Raw genomic sequence first — 19230 nt, forward strand, 5'->3', positions numbered from 1 at the left:
TTTATTCAACACTGTTATGACTGACAATAATTAGCGTCTGACCACAGAGGCCACTATGTGCTTTGTAACAGTAGCTGTAATAGTGTCTTAATTTAAATGAATGTGTGTGTTTGCTCACGAGCGCAAGAAGGTGAGAGAGACAGAGAAACACGGAGAGACTTTTTTGACTATTTATTCCTGAAGACAAAAATGTTAATGATTACCAAATGACAGAGAGACAGAAAGACAGAGAGACAGAAAGAGACAGGTGTATGTGTGTGTGTGAGAGAGAGAGAGACAGAGAGACAGAGAGACAGAGAAAGAAGGAGAGAGAGAGATACACAGAGAGACCCTGGATATCATAGTGTAGACATGTAGGTAAAAGTAAAACCCTGTGAGTTAATTCTCTCCACCTTATGTGGGGTCTGGAGATTGAACTCAGGCTTGCAAAATGTTTTCCCTATGGGGCCATCTTGAAGTAAGAAGCATGGATTCTGATAGAGGAATAAGCATATAGAAAATAAGCAATGGGCAAATATTTATGACACACCGATTAGAGAGAAGTGACATACATATGGAAATATAAAGCGAGGTGGAAGAAGGGCCAGGTGACATGGCAGAACAGGCGCGTAGGGATGCTCTCCAGGATGTGATGGCACCGGAGGCCAAGAGCGAGCACAGCCACAGGTGCTGAACTAACGTAGTGATTCGCAGATAAGACTTGGGAGCAGTGAGGTGCGAATCCCGGTGAGCAGATTCCATTCCTAACCTGTACATATCTAAAGCATGTGTCACAGAGCAGGGTAGAAACACTTTCAAGCAACATTACCAACATCTCCAATGAGTTCTTTAAAGTAGGAAAGGGCCCCTGGGACTAATGAAACTGGCCAATGAGTTAGGAACAAGGCCTGAAGGGATTGTATTGGGTTGAATTCAGATCCACTGAGGTCATGGACATGTTTGAAAGCCAAAAAGCATGTTTCTGTATAAGTTAACAAAAACAGCTGGAAAAGTAATTATCAATAAAGCACAGAGCTAGTGAAGGGGAAAATATCACAGAGAGGAAAGTCCACTTTGAAATAAACTTGAAAGGACGCTGTAAGTGTGGATTAGCAAACAAAGCAGCAAGAAGATTAAATGACTGTGGGTAACAGAAAACGGCAATTATCACATCTGAAAGGAATAAGAAAACTTATGCACAATGTCATTTTGTGATGAAGTAGCCTGCATTTTAAAATTGTAAAGAGGAAAAAAAAACAAGAAAAACAAAAACAAAACAACAACAGCAAAAAGATTTCATGCCCGAGTCCTTAACTTTCAAGTTGTGCTATATTCGTCCAAAATGTCAAAATGCATTTTACTCCCTTAAGATTTTGCTGAAATGTGATTTTTTAAAATTTAATAGTCAAAAAATAAGTTTATGGGTTCTACTAATAAATATGTGTAGTATTCATTTTTATTTTAAATTCCTTTGAATTTTTATTTCACTAAATAATTAAGAACAAACACTAAGCAAGTGAATCATTTTGCCAGTCTATTACTCAGGCCAGTCAAAGTCAAATTTTTAATACTCAAAATTAAGAGAATAACTCATTTGAAAGAGCTTAACCAATAAGTCTTGAAATATACGAAGTGTTTTTCTAGCTGTCAAGGCTTCCAAATCAATCAATAGCAGTCATATTTTTTAATATCTCAGTTCAGAATAAAACTGCCTCACCGTCAGTATCATGTTGCTCTGTAGAAAACTGCACATGTAACTAAATCTTCACCTTCCAAAAGCTTGGGGTTCCATGTAATTAATGGAAAATCTTTATCTAGCTTGTCAACACCTTCTTATAAACTTACAAAGTAATTGCATCCTCCCCCATCCTTTAAAATTAGACAACCTTCGTTACTTTGCCTTATTAGACTGTGCCAAGCATGTCCATTGCTTTAGTATTTTCTTCATAGTGTTCACTTTCTTCATGCTCTTTTTTAAGATATCACCTCTCAAATATCTGTCTATAACTTTAAAATACAAGGGTAAAGGGGAAGAACGTAGTTGCCATGGTGACCTTAATTCTACACCCACCCCATATCGGAAATATCCCTTCTTCTAATTTGGATGTGGGATATCCACCACTTGTGATTGAACCTTAGTCTCCAGCTGGTGGTGGTGTTTGTGGCGTCCTTGAAGACTGGGGCTTTGCTAGAGGAACTGGGTCACTGGTGATTGGCCTGGCCTCTGTGTTTCTCCCTGCCTCCCAATCTTCAGGGATAGTATGAGAAGTCATTGTTCCTGCTGCCAAAAACTGAGAAGCAGCTTCACGTGTCATGTCTCCTGGCTGTGAGGGACTACGTACATCCTTAAACAGTGAGCTTGGATATGTCCTTCAACCCCATGTTGTTCCTTGTCAGGTATGTGGTCACAGAGATTTAAAAAAAAAAAGTAACTTCAGGTAGCAACTCCAAATGATTAGAGTAAAATTAACCAGCTCTTAAGAGTCCGAACCAAGTTATCAAGGACAGTGACTGTCCTGAGTTCCAGCATGATATGGAAGTCACCGATGCTAAATGCAACCCCTGAATGAATGTGGCTGTCCCGGCAAGTTTGTCCCCAGTGGCTTGGCAGCCTATTCATGCGCACACTATTATCAGTGATGCACTCCGAACCATTGTGGGGGGGATTATTTGCAGGACTTTCTAGATGTGATTCTGAGACGGAGCTTAAGATTCTGTATCTGTAACCACTGCCTAACTGAGCTGCTGTGTCAGGCTCACCCTGCTGGGCTACAGGCTCCAATTAAGAAGCAGGGATGTAGAAAACAACCTGCCCGTCCATTGACATGAATGAGCTGTGGGGCAACACAGACTTTGGCTGAAATCTAGATGGATGGATATTTATTTTATCAGATGTGAAATGGAATTACTAGCTGAAATTTCCTTGCTCACAATCCTCTCTTGGCAGGCCACATGTCCTGTATTATGTTAAGCTGTGAGCTCAAGTACTGTTTTTAATGGTGTCTTGAATTTTGCAAGGAGGTGATATTATCTTTAACTTTGAATTATATTAAAAAAATTAACAAATTATTCTTTGCCAGATAGAATCTAAAAACAACAAGACAAGAGGATTGTGACCTTCCCTCGAACATATATGAAATATTTCAACAGGAAAACTGGAATGTAAAGCAGATGGAAATAGAATTGCAATGTAAATAAAAAATATAAATAAATTTAAAAAAATGAAAAAAAGTGAAAAAAAAAAAAAAAAGAATTACCCGGGCAGCACAACTCATGCCCCAGCCCCTAGACAGAGCTGCTGTCAAATGGTCAAGTTGTGGTCTTGGAATCTGAAAGACCTGAAGTTGTGCCCTATTTGTAAGTGAACAAATTACAAATTTGTCACTTCCTGATGTTTCATAGAGGACAGGAAAAAAAATAATTTGAGTCCTCTGGATCAGAGGTGAAGGGCAGTTTATTACTCATAGCAGGACAAGTAGCCAGGGTCACTATCCATAGGAGAGTCAAACACCAATCACCCTGGGTTGACAGCAGGAGGACCAGGGGGCACTACACGTGCAGAAGCAGTGAGATTTACTTCAGGCAAGAAACTACAGGAGGACAACACACTTCCCAGTCATTAGAGCTGCCAATAGCTCCCTAATCCTCTCCTTCAGACAACATCTTAATTACTTTTCCATGAAAACGTCTAGAAAAATAGGAACCTCTAGTTTTACTGCCCTGGAATATATATATTTTCAGAAATTTGATATTTAAGGCTTAAACCTAAAAAGGCATATCAATATCGAATATTCCAATTGCCTATGTACAATCGGCAAAGGGGTGCCAAAGGATGATAATTCCAGCAGGAATAATAGCTACAACAATGGCTAAAATATAAAACACTTTGCGTGTGGTATTTCCTTTTGTACTCCTGATGGTATAAGAAATTAAATCTGATACCTTTAATGAAAAGGAAACTGTCCTGTATAAGCCTTCTAGCTTCAAAGGTCTTACCTGATCTCCCTACACTTCCAGGAGTCCTTTTAAGGGAAAGAAGTGAGAGGAGGAAACAGAAGGCCATGCATTCAGCTGTGAGCCCTGCTGCAGGCTAACACTGCAGTGATGTGCCCAGCATCCTAACATCCTGGTGCTCCTCTTTCAGCAGTGACCAACAAGTACTGGCTTCTTGATTCGCCAACTATGGAAAATAAACATGCTGAGAAATTCTAATCTAGCAACGAGGCTGCTCTGGCAAGGGATCACATTCAAAGACCCAAATCTGTGTGATCTGGCTGGAATATATGTCATAATCTTTTAATCCCTCCGGCTAGAATACCGACAGACCATTAGTACATACCTTAACATAAAGCTAGTTTGTAGAGGGAAGCAGCCATGTTTCAAAGTGAATGTCTAATTGCAGGACAGACAAAGTGAGGAACCAGAGAAAGATTTGACAGAGTGAGTAAGAGAGATATACCCAACTCTCATGAGAACAGCACAGGAAAGAGAAGCTATAAAGTGCAATTCCAGGGGACAGAGACTCAGGCAGTTAGGAGACAGTGCAGCAAGTGTGTGGAGGTGTTGAGTTCATCCATGAGTTGGAGCAGAGGCTGTTGAGGCCAGAAAATGAGAAGGAACTAGAAGATTAGAAGACTGCCCAAGTCGGTTTGTGGCCAGGCAGAACAATCCAGTCAGAATACTGAGATTGAATTCACCATCCTGGAGAGGAGTTTGAGTCAGAACAGCCGTGTTAAACCAGCTACCAGAGTTTAGAAAGAACTAGAAAGGGCACGCTTCTTCAGCAGTCAGCCTCCAAGAGAACAATAGCATCAGGTGAATAAAGGTCACTATGACAAAAGAGTATTGTGATCATCAGAATGCATTATTTAGAAAGGCAAGCACAGACTCATCTAGAGTCGACTGGGCTTACACAGTGCACACTATGCAGGGGAGCAGGTTTGTTTTGGAAAGCAAACACAAAGGAAAGTTTACTAGAGCAGGGTTTTTCCTTCTCTTCTCAGTAAGACCTGCTGCTCATCCCTCACAATGCTGCACACACATTTCTACATAGACTGTTGTTTAGTAACTGCATCCTAGGCATGGGGTAGACTAGTGTTATTTCAAAGGAAAAAAATCTCTCTGACAAGATTTCATATTTTGATTATTCTAAAAATATGCACTTTATTATTTTTACTTTTGTATCTGGATACCCACTGAGGCCCAGAAAAGGGTGTCACAGATATCTGCAGATTTAGTACCAGGAGCTTCTAAGCTGTTGTAGGTGCAGGAAGCAGGACTCCAGGCTTTTACAAGGGAGGCAAGTGCTCTTAACCTCTGAGTAACCTTTTCACCAGGATTATGCTTTGGGTTTTGCTTTGGTTTTTGTATAGTGAGAAATCAAAGACAGAATTGTATAAAGATCATGAATCACAAAAGCTCACAAAAGCTGGAAGAAACTGATTCACAGGTCCATAACATCGGCATTCTGATCTAACTGTAAGTCAGGAAGCATGCAAGGCGGCTGGGGTGGTGCTGGGAAGATCTTTGGTTGTTAACTTTGAACATGTCACCCACAATCAACACACATTTTCCTTTCATCCTCTGATGGTTATGCAGCATTTGACTGTAGGCATCAAACTCCCTCACATTCATAAACAACTTCCACTCCCTGTGTCAACACTGGAAAATCTGCCTGTAAATCAGAGCACGCTGTGATTGAATTGCTGTTCCTATCGTCCTCCACTACTTGTATCAAAGCTCATAACAAGATTAGTGGGGAAACAGCTGCATTGTGCTGCATTTCTACTTTGCCTAACAGCAGGCTTCCTTTTTGCAACAAAGAACAGCCTCCAGACTGCAGAAAACATTTAAAAATGAAGTGGCCTTTAGTCTCACACCTTACATATGACTCAGGCATGAAATTCACCTTAAACAAGGAAAAAAGATGTAGGCATGAACCTAAAACTGACAGACTGCAGGAGTTTCCTGTCAAGTGGTTCTAGGCAAACACGGGAAGTCAGTAACAGAACTTATATGATAGGTCTCTGAGTGGATGAGAGTATTCTTAGGAATATGCATTTTTGTATACCTGAAGACTTCAGCAGGGGTAGTGACTGCGCAAATTCTTACAAAACGTCTACCAAGGCCTTGTTATTAAGCATTGATTGAGTGACACAATCTATAGGTTATATTGCTGAGTTTCATGTCATTTCAGAGAGAAATAACTCAGACACATATGCACACACAGAAACACATACACATGGACAGACACATGCCACACTCATATATACACAATACACTTATTCACACCATATAGAAATATGCATCTATACCACACATAGAGAAATACCATAACAGACATACATATACACACATCACACACATACACACACACACACACACAAACAAAACAGACATACCACACATATACACATAGGCACACACACCCATTCCATACACACAATACAAAGTCATATACACAGACCTATATTGCACAAATATACACAAGCACACACAAATACACAGAGATAGAAACAAAGACACAGGCAGATAGAAACACGTATATCCACCACACACACACAAACACACACACACACCACATGGTACAATATGAAGCTTTCTTCCCTGAGAATCTCCCAACCATTATATTGTAAAATCTCTATTTGGTAAGAGATCAATTCCTAAAAACAAATGTATAACTTTAGCAAAATGTTGCAGAAGAATAAACTCCAATTGCATCTATTTCAGAGAGTTTGTTCATAAAATCCAATAGCTAATAAAATAATGTCTGTTAATTGTAGACTTGTGTGGCTAACGAGAGCATGTAACCATAAGTAAGAATATAAAGTAGGACAGGGTCTAAAGGCATAGAGGAAAGGAAGGAAGGAGTGAATAAAACGATACATTGCCCCAGGTAGAAACGCATAACTTAGAAGTGTATTTGTCTGCAAAATAAACCAAAATAATAATAATCCAATTGAAATGCACTTTTCAAGGCTAAATAAAGCAAATTTCCTTATGTAATTCCTCCATAAATACAGAGAAAGCATCTTTCTGATAAAGAAATAAATTTATGCTTTTACAAAGAATTTCTTGGGAATAAGGAGATGGCCCAGTTCTTAAATTGATTGCCTTGCTTGCCCAAAGGCTGGTTGGATTAATGGGTTTTAAATAAAAGGAGGAAAAGATGTACAGTTGTTTGGGTGAGGCTAATGGGGGTAAATCATGGAGGAGATGGGGCAAGAATATGAAAATTCTTTGTATTAAATACTCAGGGAATTAATAAAAATTAATTTTTTATTTATTAATTTTTAATAATAAAATATTTTTAAAAGGGCAATGATGCATTTGTAATTTAATTACTGTGGAAACTCATAGACATATCCCTCCTGATTAACAACCAACTAGCCTAGTCTACTTGGCAAGTTATAGACCAGTAAAAGACTATGTTCTCACAAAGGAAAACAAAACCCCAAAAGGAAGATAGCATCCAAGAAAAGACATTAGATGACCCCCAAACTCTACATACCTTTGCACACAAGTGCATATACATCTATACAAAAATTTCTTTTCTTTTTAACATAATTATTTCTATGTTATTTTGTAATATATTTTCATGTATCTTTAAAGTCAGAAAAATTATATTTTTTCTTGAAGATTCAGCTTCACAACTTTCTTCATAAGCCTAAATTTATAAATGAATATGGCTATGTTTTATTTCTGTCTTCCTACTTGAGACAATTACTAGAATCCTTTCCATACTTTCCCTGTTGTCTTAGTTAGGGTTTATATTCCTGTATAAATTTTCATGACCAAGAAGCAAGTTGGGGAGGAAATGGTTTATTCACCTTACACTTCCACATTGCTGTTCATCACCAAAGGAAGTCAGAACAGGAACTCACACAGGTCAGGAACTTGGATGCAGGAGCTGATTCAGAGGCCATGGAGGGGCGCTGCTTACTGGATTGCTTCCCCTGGCTTGCTCAGCTTGCTTTCTTATAGAACCCAGAACTACCAGCCCAGGGATGGCACCACCCACAATGGGCTGGGCTCTTCCCCCATAATCACTAATTGAGAAACTGACTTATAGCTGGATCTCATGGAGGTATTTATTCGAGGGATGCTCCTTTCTCAGTGATAACTCCAGCTTGTGTCAAGTCGACACACAAAACCAGTCAGTACACCTGTCTGTAAAACTAAATCTGGCATTCTTACCTATTGTGTAAGGTTGTAAAGATGAATGAGTCTACCACATTTCATTCTATATTTTATCTACCACCTATCTATTTTTATCAATTATCTGTCATCTATCTTTCCATCCATCCATCCATCCATCCATCCATCCATCCATCCATCCATCCATCCTGTCAGCCAGCCAGCCACCCACCTACTTACCTACCTATCTATTATCTATCAACTTCTGTCTAACCCTGTATTCTCTATATCTCTAACATATTGGACCTTGTATGCATTTTCTATGTACATATAAGCTCCTATGTCCCTGTATGTGAGTGAAATATAAAGTACAAATAAAAATGAACGATCACTTTAGATCATCTTTGTTTCTCTAGTTAATATCTTAAGGATGGGGTTTTACTATGTAGACTAGCCTGGCTGTGAACTCATGGGGACTCTGCTATGTTCACCTCCTGTATGTTAGAATTACAGCCTCCTTTGTATGCCCAGATTTCTTTGGTCCTTCTAAATACTGATTTTAATGGTAAGGATTTTTTCAGATCAAATTAGGTCTTGAATAATATGATTGCCTAAAATCTATGAGTAAGCTTTCAATAATGATTGTATTCAAATGATTGTTCCAAAGTAATAAAATTAAACAAGGTGTATATTTAACAAAGAGTTCAGTTTAGTCTGAAGAAAAATTGGTCTTCTTTTGGTTAACAAATGCAGTAAACAACAAGATAAAGAAAATAATTAAAACCAGGAAGCTAAGGTAGGTAATGAATCTAGCAAAAGTTTCATTGGAGGGAGACTTAAATTACTATGACTTCTTTCAGATGTCTAAATGAAATAACTGCTCATTTTTAAGAGTTCTATGCATTTTACTGTCCACCTTTGTCTCTAATTCAAATATATAATAAATATTTTCCTAATTAACGTAAGGTGTCCAAGTTTATTGTCGTAGTTAGGGTTTTATTTCTGTAAACAGACACCATGACTAAGGAAGCTCTTATAAGGATGCCATTTAATTGGGGCTGGCTTACGATTTCAGAGGTTCAGTTCTATTGTCGACAAGGAGGCAGGCCTGGTGCAAGAGGAACTTAGAGAGTTCTACATCTTCATCTGAAGGCTGCTAGCAGAATGCTGACTGCTAGGCAGCTAGGATGAGGAGTTTAAAGCCCACACCCACAGTGACACACCTACTCTAACAGGGCCACACCTTCTAATAGCACCACTCCCCGAGCTAAGCATATATAAGCCATGACAATACTTCCTGGTCATGTGTGTTCTATGTTCTTACTACATATACGGCATTCTATTTCTCATATGGTTAAGCTCATACACTCTAGGCACACCAGTGGGATACCCACATGATTCATAAATTGTGTGTATTGGTAAAGTTTGCAGGAGCCTAGATAACAGAAAGGCGAAGGAATTATCTTATATTTGTGCTTTTTAGTAATTATGTCTTGTAAGAAGTCATTTCAAATGTTTCCTTTTAAAAAATGTAGTTAAACCCAGGTATGGTACATGCATTCATGTATTATGCCCTTGATAGATTTTGTCAGGTAAATCATCAAGATACTTCTCTAAAACAGCAGCAATAGAAGTACACATCTAAAGTTAGAATCGTTTCAGCTAAACAATGATTAAATTTTTTATTAGACATTGTGAATCTCAGTGTTGACTCCAACTATGTTCTTCGAGTAGGAAAAGATCTGTTAATTTGTGGCCAGATGTTGAATGTTTAATACCTATTCAAACGTGATGTCATCAGAAAATTCTTTCAGAATTTAGCAATAGCATTGTTCAGTCTTACTTGGGCAGATGTTATTGGTGGCCATACGTTCCATACATGCCATCCTAACCTGTATCTGTATCCAACCTCTGCACTGAACATAACAAGCTGTGAAAGCTAGGGAACTGATGTTACCTAGGTTAGTCATTCCACATAAGAGCACATCTCCCCTTTGAAAATCTGTGCCTTTGTAAACTAGCACTTGTGAGCCCTATACTATTCCCTGGATAGCAGAAGAATGAGCTCAGCTCTCAGAGGGTTGTGCTACTGAATACTGAATGTACTGTTGACTAGTGCCCTTCTTTAATTTAATTTCTAGATTTTACTAGCAGATTATTCTGGAGTTAGTTTCTTCTTCTTCTTCTTCTTCTTCTTCTTCTTCTTCTTCTTCTTCTTCTTCTTCTTCTTCTTCTTCTTCTTCTTCTTCTTCTTCTTCTTCTTTTCTCCTTCTCCTTCTCCTTCTCCTTCTCCTTCTCCTTCTCCTCCTCCTCCTTCTCCTCCTCCCCCTATTCCCCCTCTTCCCCCTCCTCCTCCCCCTCCTTCCCCTCCTCCGCCTTCTCCTTCTATATTCTTTGTTTACATTCCAAATAATTTCCCCTTTCTGGGCTCCTCCCTCTCCATATGTCCCATAAGCCCTCTACCCTCCTCCCATTCCCCAATCAATCCCCTCCCACTTCTCTATAGCCTGCCAGGCTTCTGCCTGTGCCCAAGGTCTGGGCAGCTCTGTGGGTCATCTGTGTGCCAGTCCTGTCCTGGGACATTTGCCCTGCAGAATGATCGGCACTTGGAGGGAGTCCCCGCAGCCTCCGCCATCTTCGCTCCTGGACGGACCAGACAGGCAACACCAGGTACACAGAGATATCCCAAGTTTAACATTGCTCGGGACACAGCCCGCCAGGCTTCTGCCTGCGCCCAAGGTCTGGGCAGCTCTGCAGGTCGTCTGTGTGCCAGCCCTGTCCTGGGATGTTTGCTCTGGAGTAACTTTCTAAATCAACTATTTGAACTTAAATCTTTGTCTCAGTGACTGTTTCTAGGTAATCTAATCTTATTTGATACCACTCTTGGTAAATAGATGCTCAGGATAAGATTCCTGAAGAGGCAAATTTACTACCCTCCTGGCAATAAAAAGAAAGAGCCTTGGTGAAGGAGTGTACAGTATGTAACTGGACCCAAGAAGACTGCGCAGGCATTTAGCATCATTACACTACAGATTCAGCTATAGTAATCTGAGCATTATGTAAATGGAACAGGCATAGCAGAGCATTGAGAACTATGAGGACAATAATAATTGTATAGCTAAGTGTCAAGAGGTCTTTAAATTTCACTGAAGAAAATAGTATCCTTGGTCCAGCCAAATGTAGACCAAGAAACCTGGAAAAGTTTAATGGACCAATCCTCCTTTCTTACTGTGGTCATCATGTCCTAGAAGAAGGAGATTTTATTAAGAATCTGAAGTATAGAGGTGTTAAGCAGCCATAGCATCTATCCAAATGCCAGGAGGATACACAAGGCAGTGGATGTGTGGTGCCCTTGAAGACACTGTGCCCTCGGCAGCCCATATCTGTATAGATATAAATGGTTCCCTTCTACTACAGTGCAGTGTCATTTCCACTCATAGAGACAATAAAAGATGACATTTGCCTCTTTATTATCTCATCCCATCTCCTCTCATGGCGCTAGGCAACAAAAATGCCAAATTTCAATAGACACCACCTGCAATAGTACAGTCTGTGCCAGGAAACGAAGACAACAGAATATTCAACAAAGAATGAGCAGGTCTGTTGAATATGGAGCAGCAGGAGCCAGGAGTACACACGGGAAATGGATTTTGAGAGACCTTGAAGCAAAATGCACTTCACTGTAGTTTTATATAGAGAAACAGATCTCTCCGGGAATAAGGACATACTTGTCTTTCTGTACAGGTGGAAGCCTCTTGACTGGGTGACCCGGGAAGGAGAAATACTGGAAGGCCTCTCTTAGGCAGAGTTGAAGAAGAAGCTGAGGATAAGCTATGGGAAAATGAATGAATTGTGTACAACTGTGTGCCACATGCATGTTTCCTAGAGACGGTACATCTCCAGTTGTTGTATTAGAGAGTGGGGGCGGGGGTAAGGTGATTCATCCTCTGGAACCTACCTGTCTCTGGTAATGACAATGATTATTAAGTGACCCTGTGAGTGTAGCCAACAAATAGGGGAAGAGAAAAGTACAAATTAGAATGAAGAGTGCAGGCCTTTTGTATCTGTTTGGATATAGCTACTGAACATGGAAACAGCCAAACATTAGCACCCATTCAGTCCAGGGTCCCTGATACAATAATACCTCTCAGGGAAAAGAGCGTCAACTTACTGTAAAGAAATTGTTATATGTTGCCACTTTAGGAAAGGAGTAAAATTGTGTCTCTTATTTTTGACATAAATCCAGTCCTAGGTACTTTAACATAGCATCTCAGTAAGTATTATTACCCTTCAGAGTTTACATACTGCTAGCTTTATCATGGGAATCTACTTAAACACATAAGGGAAACTAGTTTGTAAAGTAAGCCTGATAACAGACACATGCCCAAAGAGTTTACAGGCCTAACTTACACTATCTTCCTAGATACTGGCTTGAACAAACTATTTACCTTTAACTGTGCAATTAAGGCTCCAGCATGAAGAAGACAATCTGATTGGGGATGGTCTTCTATGCATGTGTCAGGATTATATCAGTTCAGGAAAAGCAACCCTTAGATTTTCAGGCATTGTTTAGGGCCAGTTGATCTTTTGCTAGTTGCTTGAAGTTTGCCACAGCATATCTGCATGATGAAAATCAGCAAAGCCTACAAAGTAAACCTTCACACTCACCTACTGGTTCAAAATTTAGAAAAAAAAATGCTTTGATGTGGGAACCAAAGGCGAGGAAGCTTGTCTCCTGTCACTATAACCCAAAGAATTTCACTCAGAAACTGTTTACTTCCTTTCTCTATAGAGTACATAGGAATTATCTGCATTTCATGTGCATGTGGTAGAAATGAGAAAAATATTTACAGTGGCCATTAAGAGTTTTGATAAACCTAAATCTGTACTTGCTCTCAGGATATTTTGGGATCTAATTCGAAAGTACCAAGATTTTAAAATAGATTGTCATTAAATTTGCTGCAATATAATAGAGGCAGAGAAGGCTGTACATGGAATTATGGTATTCATTCAATGCTTTCATCTATTGTAATGTCTATGAATAGACAATCATAGATCTACTATTTGAATGGGCATTGAATTCAAAGACCTCTGGTTAAAATATGTAAGGCAATGTTCCAACCAAGCTATTGCTGCTGATGTAGGGTTGGGCAAGAATATAGGGAAATTGGAATGGGTATCAGAGGAACAAAAAGATGAATAGACTACAAAACACTATTGACTTTGACACTTCTTGGAGGCATAGTATAAAGATCCCTGTGCCCACAGATCTCTAGAGAAGTCAGGAATATTAAGCAAACAGGATTCTATCCAATGAGAAAGATGAAAAACCCGTTCTTCAATTCAGAAATCTGAGAATTGAAACTGATTAATAGCCTGATCTGCATTATCAGTTGGGCCAGGCCATATCAAGTTTGCACAATCAGGTCCAGATGTGGTTAATAAATGACCTCTGTGTGACTAAAACCAGGCTAAGCCCTTAGGCCCTTAAGATAGTACAGGTAGCCTATCTCTAGAGCTCATTTTCTTGGAAGATATGACACATACCCTGAGTGGACTTTCATGATGTACCCTGAGTGAAGTTTACCCTTCCTTGGGCACTTGGGACTGTATTACACCAGAAAACATTGTTTTCCAAATTATACTGGGCTTAAATATATTGGCATTAAAAACAACCTAGCATTAGACACCTCAAAGTCTGATCCAGGTTGATGAAGTCAATCTGTACCAATCTTCATTATTATCTCTTTGTGCAACTTACTTTCCTGTAAGACAGCTGCATGGATCCCTCAGACAGTAACTTTATAAGCTCAATGTTCTGTGTATCATCATCACCATAATAATAATAATAATTATTATTATTATTATCATTATTATTTTTTTGTGATGAATGTCAATTTTATGATTGATTCATTGGCTAGGGTATACAGTGACCGGTCTCAGCCTTCAGAGTCCATAGTTTTCCCATTTCAGAACACCTGCTTGTGGCCATATTCTGTTCGCCTACATATAAGGAAGGCTGGTACTTAACACACTGGGTCTTTAGGGTTTGTAGCTTAGCAACTCTAAAAGGACTATTCCAGAAGGCTTCTAGAATTTCTCAATAAACTTGGTTTTCTTTAGATTAAATTAAGACCATACAATTAGATTCTCCCTTTCCATGCTTGACTTCTCACTGTTGAACTAGTGCTATTTCCTGTGATTTCCAAAGAAGCTATTTCAACTCAGGACTGGCATTCAGTTTTTGGAAGAAGCCAAGGAAAACATTAATAGTACTAATTATTTTCTTGTCTTAAATCTGAACTAAATATATTTAAGCCACTCTCTTTCATTCTGCCAAGGATAACATTTTAAGCCACTCCAAAGTTTCTGTAATTGATAAATTTATATACAAATGAAGGTGAATAACTATCCTTCCTATATCTTAATTGAGATGGTGGTCTTGCCATAGTGTCTCAACAAGAGTTTAACAGGGATCCTTCTGAATTTATTTAGACTATAGAATATCTCAAATTTAATCTCCTTGAGAATTATATACCAGGAGACATTTTCCAGGAAGTCTTGCATTACCATAGTGGGTTCTATATTCTTTATCCATACCACCAGCCGGGAATATCTTAGTAATTTCATTTTAGGGATAAGTCCTCTCCATCTTAGCATCACCATTTCAGCATCGTTAGAAGAAATAAGATCATGTGGATTTCTGCTTTCCCCAATTCCAGGAAAGGGAGACCATCAGTTGTCAACTTCAACTTCATCCTACCCAGTGATTTTAGAAGAAGATTCATCCTCATTTGTTAAGTAAAAATCAACATCACCAAAATCTACTGCTCCATCGGCCACATCTCCATAAATGAACCACTTCCCATATGAAATTTCATGCACTTAGAAAATGACCATGAAATTTGGTCCCTAAATTACATAGATTAAGATGAGACATGGTACATCTTGGTCCATTTGCCACAAGCTCAGTACTTCCTAGCTATAAAAAGGTCTAAGATGATTCCAAGCTTGTCTACTTGACTCTTCTTTTTCTTTTGTTAGGAAAAACTCAATGCAATCAGGTCAGCTGTCCAGACCAAAAATGAGAATAACCAGCTACAAGCAATTAGCAGTGCTATCATGCTGCTAGATGCTAATTCATAAGCTATCCCAATGGTGCCTGTGTGTGGAAGGGCTCACAGTACCCATGTGGGCTCCTTTGAGGGAAGGAGAGGGACACTTTTCCTTTAGTATTATTTCAATGGCAGTAATGATAAGGAACTCAGAAAGGACAGTACAGGCTAGATAAGTAAGGCAGCTTATAGCATCCTGACAATGCCTCGGCCAGCCTAAGAAAAAAACAACCCAGTATGTAATGATGTAGGGAGACAGGCAGGCGGGATTTCAGAGGGGGCAGCCAGTTATACTCACTGACGCTACATTCACGAAATCATCATCCGAGAGGGTTTCTAACATCTCCGAGACAGACGTTCGGATGAGCTTCAGAGTTAATCCGCTCACGCTTCCACTCCTACAAACAGACAAATGTGTCATTCACCTGTCACTTACCAAACACGATCGTAAGGAACAAAAATGATCGCATTAGCTTCTAGTTTGTATACATGAAGATAAAAATATACTTCTGCCTTTGAGAAATGGTCAGCCCTGAAGTCATATACACACAAGTAACATAGAGACTGAGTAGGTTGTATTTACATATTTTTGCATTTATGTATTTAGTAACACACACACACACACACACACACACACACACACACACACACCTTAACAATTACAAGAACAGAAGCCACACATTTGAGAGAGAGCTAGAGAGTAGATAGGAAGAAGGAGGAAGGTGAAAATGCTGCAATTATATTTTAATTTAAAAAACTATAAATAAACAAAAGTCATAGACTAGAATTTCACAGTCGCACAGCTACGATAAAGTTTGTGAACAACTGCTCTACTCCACAGATAAAAGCACTGTTCCTCTAGGATTTCTTCTTCTTCCTTGTTTCTCTACTTCTCCTAATGTAGGGCTCAGCTCTAGGCAATTAACTCCCAGTTCTATATTACAGGTGCACACAGTTTTAAGTTGAGACAATATAATAAATTAATAAAACAGCTAATATATATGGAACTGCTGCCATATATTGTGTGCCTTGAAAAGTCCTGGAAATAAAATTTACATATTTATCTATTGTGATCCAAATCCTTTATAGCCAATAAAATTGTTCCTGGCCAACTAAGTCATCTTTCTTTTCTTTCGTATTTTCTTTTCCCTACTTCTTTAAGCAACAAGAACAATGAGTTTTATTAACTCTGTATTTTATTATTATTCACATTTGAAAATATAAATAGAAATACATATATTTAAAACTTTGGCTTTTAGAATAGTATAATTTTTCTAGTTTGATACAGATACAAGTAAGCATTATTTTCATTATCAATAAAATAATTTTTCTGATTTTGTTAATGTCTTTGTGTGACCAATTGCATAAACGTGCTGGGGGATATGGGTGAGTGTATGTGTGCGGAGGTCAGAGGTCAAGGCCAGGTACCTTCCTCTATGGTTCTCCACCATATTCTTTAAGACTGGGGTCTCACAGTGATCCTGGGACAAACTGATCCCTTAGATTGTCTAATCAGGAAGCCCTAGGGTTCCTCTTCTCTCCTGCTATCCACAGTTGGCATTATAGGCACAACAACCACCACTTCCTTGTTATTTAATTTAAAAGCCAGAGATATGAACTCAGATCTTCCTCTTGTGCAACAAGCACTTTACTGACTGAGCCCAGTCGACAATCACTTGTTATATCTAAGTTTGGCCTCTTTGTCTAGATATACAATCATTATATTGATTCTCTGTTACCCCAACTTTCATACACTGCCAATTCCTGACAAGCTAGTATTGCCTACCAATGTCTCAGGCACTACTCACACGTCCACGAGAATAAGCATGTCCTTGGGGGATGCAGCTCCCTGGATGTACCTGCAAAAGAGACACAGAAACATTCCCTTTTCCTCTGTGTCCAACACTGATATTTCCTGTATTCACATTTATAGATCTCTGAAATAAGATACAATCAAAACAAAAACCCATTCTATTACAACATAGTAAACGATGCTCTTTTAAACAGATTCTGAAATGTTAGCTTGAAAAAAGTGTTTAAGATCCCATTAGAGATGTTAATGTTATGGCTTTTGAAGGCATAGTTTCCAGGGACTTATGGAAAAATAAAGATAAATTTTAATGTAACCAGTGAATAAAATTACTTTCCAAAAGATTATTTTTTCTGCAGAAAGGCCAATCCTAAATTCCAATTACTGACATTTTAGTTGTAGTGAAGAAAGAACTATGATATTTTTAAATACAAAAAAAAATAAGCACAGAGCGATAAGTAGTCAACAAACATTAAGATAAAGCAAATTTAAAGAAAAGATGACAGATACGTCAAATAATTGAAAGCAGACAATGGATAATATTATTACCAGAAATATGAAGCGGAAACTCTGAAAGCATCATGATGTGCAAGCATCACCCAGAGAAACAGTTTAAATGTTAATTCCAAAATCCAACCACATCTCTGACTCTCTGCATTTGAAATACATACTTGGGGAGAGTTAGTCAGTAAGTTAAATGCTTGTAGAGAGATAAATTTGATAGCAGTAGAGTAATTTAAAAGAAAAGAAAAAAAAGAAGAAAGCAAAGGAACAACAACAAAACACATATAGCTTGGCCAGAGACTGGAGGGAAACAAAAACATGAAGGGATCAGGCATCTGCCTTCCACAGCAGGAAGGGCTGCATCTGACTCAATGGACACAGCAACGGACAGAAAGCAAGCCAATTCTTTTTCATCATTTCGGAGCACAAGCTGCTGCTACTTGGGATTATTTGTAGAGGGAGCACTCCAGTGCACAGCCTGCAATCCACTCCACTCTGTATTCAGATCAATAGGCAAAGCTCCACTGTTTGCCCATGGAAGACAATGCAGCTCATGTCTAGCATCCTAACACCATTGTCCTGGTGTGCTTCTCAATAGGAAGATGAAAAGATTAGCATAGTGTCTGCTTCAGATGACAGACTCCTCGCTCCTACAGTTCACATAAAATGACCGTTTCTTAAGTACAACTATGATATGACATAGTATTCGCTTCCATTAAATAACAGACTAGAGAAATATTATTATTATTACTAATAGTAATATTAGTAACTGTCACTCAAGGTTTTGTTGATGTAAATTGCTATTGGATACTCAACAGGACACTTAAAAGCCATTAATACATTGGTAACTATTACTCAAGGTTGTGTTCATGTAAACAGCTATTGGATACTAAACAGGACAGTTGAAAGCCATAAATACATGTTCTGTCAGCCACCACTATGCTGCACAGAATTTGCGTGAAAATACCAGGAAGTTGGAAGCAATGCAAAAACATAATAATAGGGACTTTCTTAAATAACTGAGCAGATAGCCTTTATTAAAATCATTTTAAGTATTCCTTTTCATTACTACATACTCAACAATTAATATGAAATGAGCAGGGTACAAGGCACCATGCTGTATATGTGAACAAATTAAAAAATGGTATATTTACAATTTCAATATAACTTTTATACACTCAAAATCCGATCAATAATAAAAACACATGAAGTTTCATAGTTGTCTCCCAGACAGTCCAAACATATAATGTTGATTTTTTTTCTAATGTTTTGTATTAGGATGATGAATTACTTTAATAGTGTCAAACAAATAAAACTCCTTTGGGGAGAAATAATAGAACCTAAACATTATGAAAGTATCTAGGCAGTGCTGTTAGCTCGGGGCCAGTTCCCATTAGTTCACTGCCAGAGGCAAGCTGTCTCTGACTCTGTGCCATCTCTATGTGAGGGCTTTTCCCCAAGCAAAGTAGTGGCTCTTCTAACAAAAGCCCCGCCAGCTAAAAGAGACTAGAAGCTTAAACTGAACAGAAGACTTACAGGAATCCATTTGAAATGAGTCTGAAAATCATTTTCTCAGTATTTACAGTGATCTCCATCTCAAATGCATCATTGTCATTTGTCATTAATTGTATTTGTATTTTGAAATTATCACAGCATTCTATATACAAGAGCACCCAACCCAGTAAG

General features: G+C 38.6%; 1 protein-coding gene across 1 annotated transcript in view; it reads right to left on the bottom strand.

The window, feature by feature from the left end:
* Positions 1–19230, bottom strand: part of Cacna2d1 (calcium voltage-gated channel auxiliary subunit alpha2delta 1) — a 445325-nt gene that overhangs the window by 91232 nt on the left and 334863 nt on the right. Inside the window, exons 9-10 of the mRNA XM_052173128.1 lie at positions 17039–17089; positions 15529–15628 (exon numbers count right to left, since the gene is read on the bottom strand). Of these exons, the coding sequence (XP_052029088.1) occupies positions 15529–15628; positions 17039–17089 (151 nt within the window). The remainder of the gene's footprint in view (positions 1–15528; positions 15629–17038; positions 17090–19230) is intronic.

The sequence above is a fragment of the Apodemus sylvaticus genome, chromosome 2 (genome assembly GCF_947179515.1).
Source record: "Apodemus sylvaticus chromosome 2, mApoSyl1.1, whole genome shotgun sequence".
Classification (NCBI taxonomy): Eukaryota; Metazoa; Chordata; class Mammalia; order Rodentia; family Muridae; genus Apodemus; species Apodemus sylvaticus.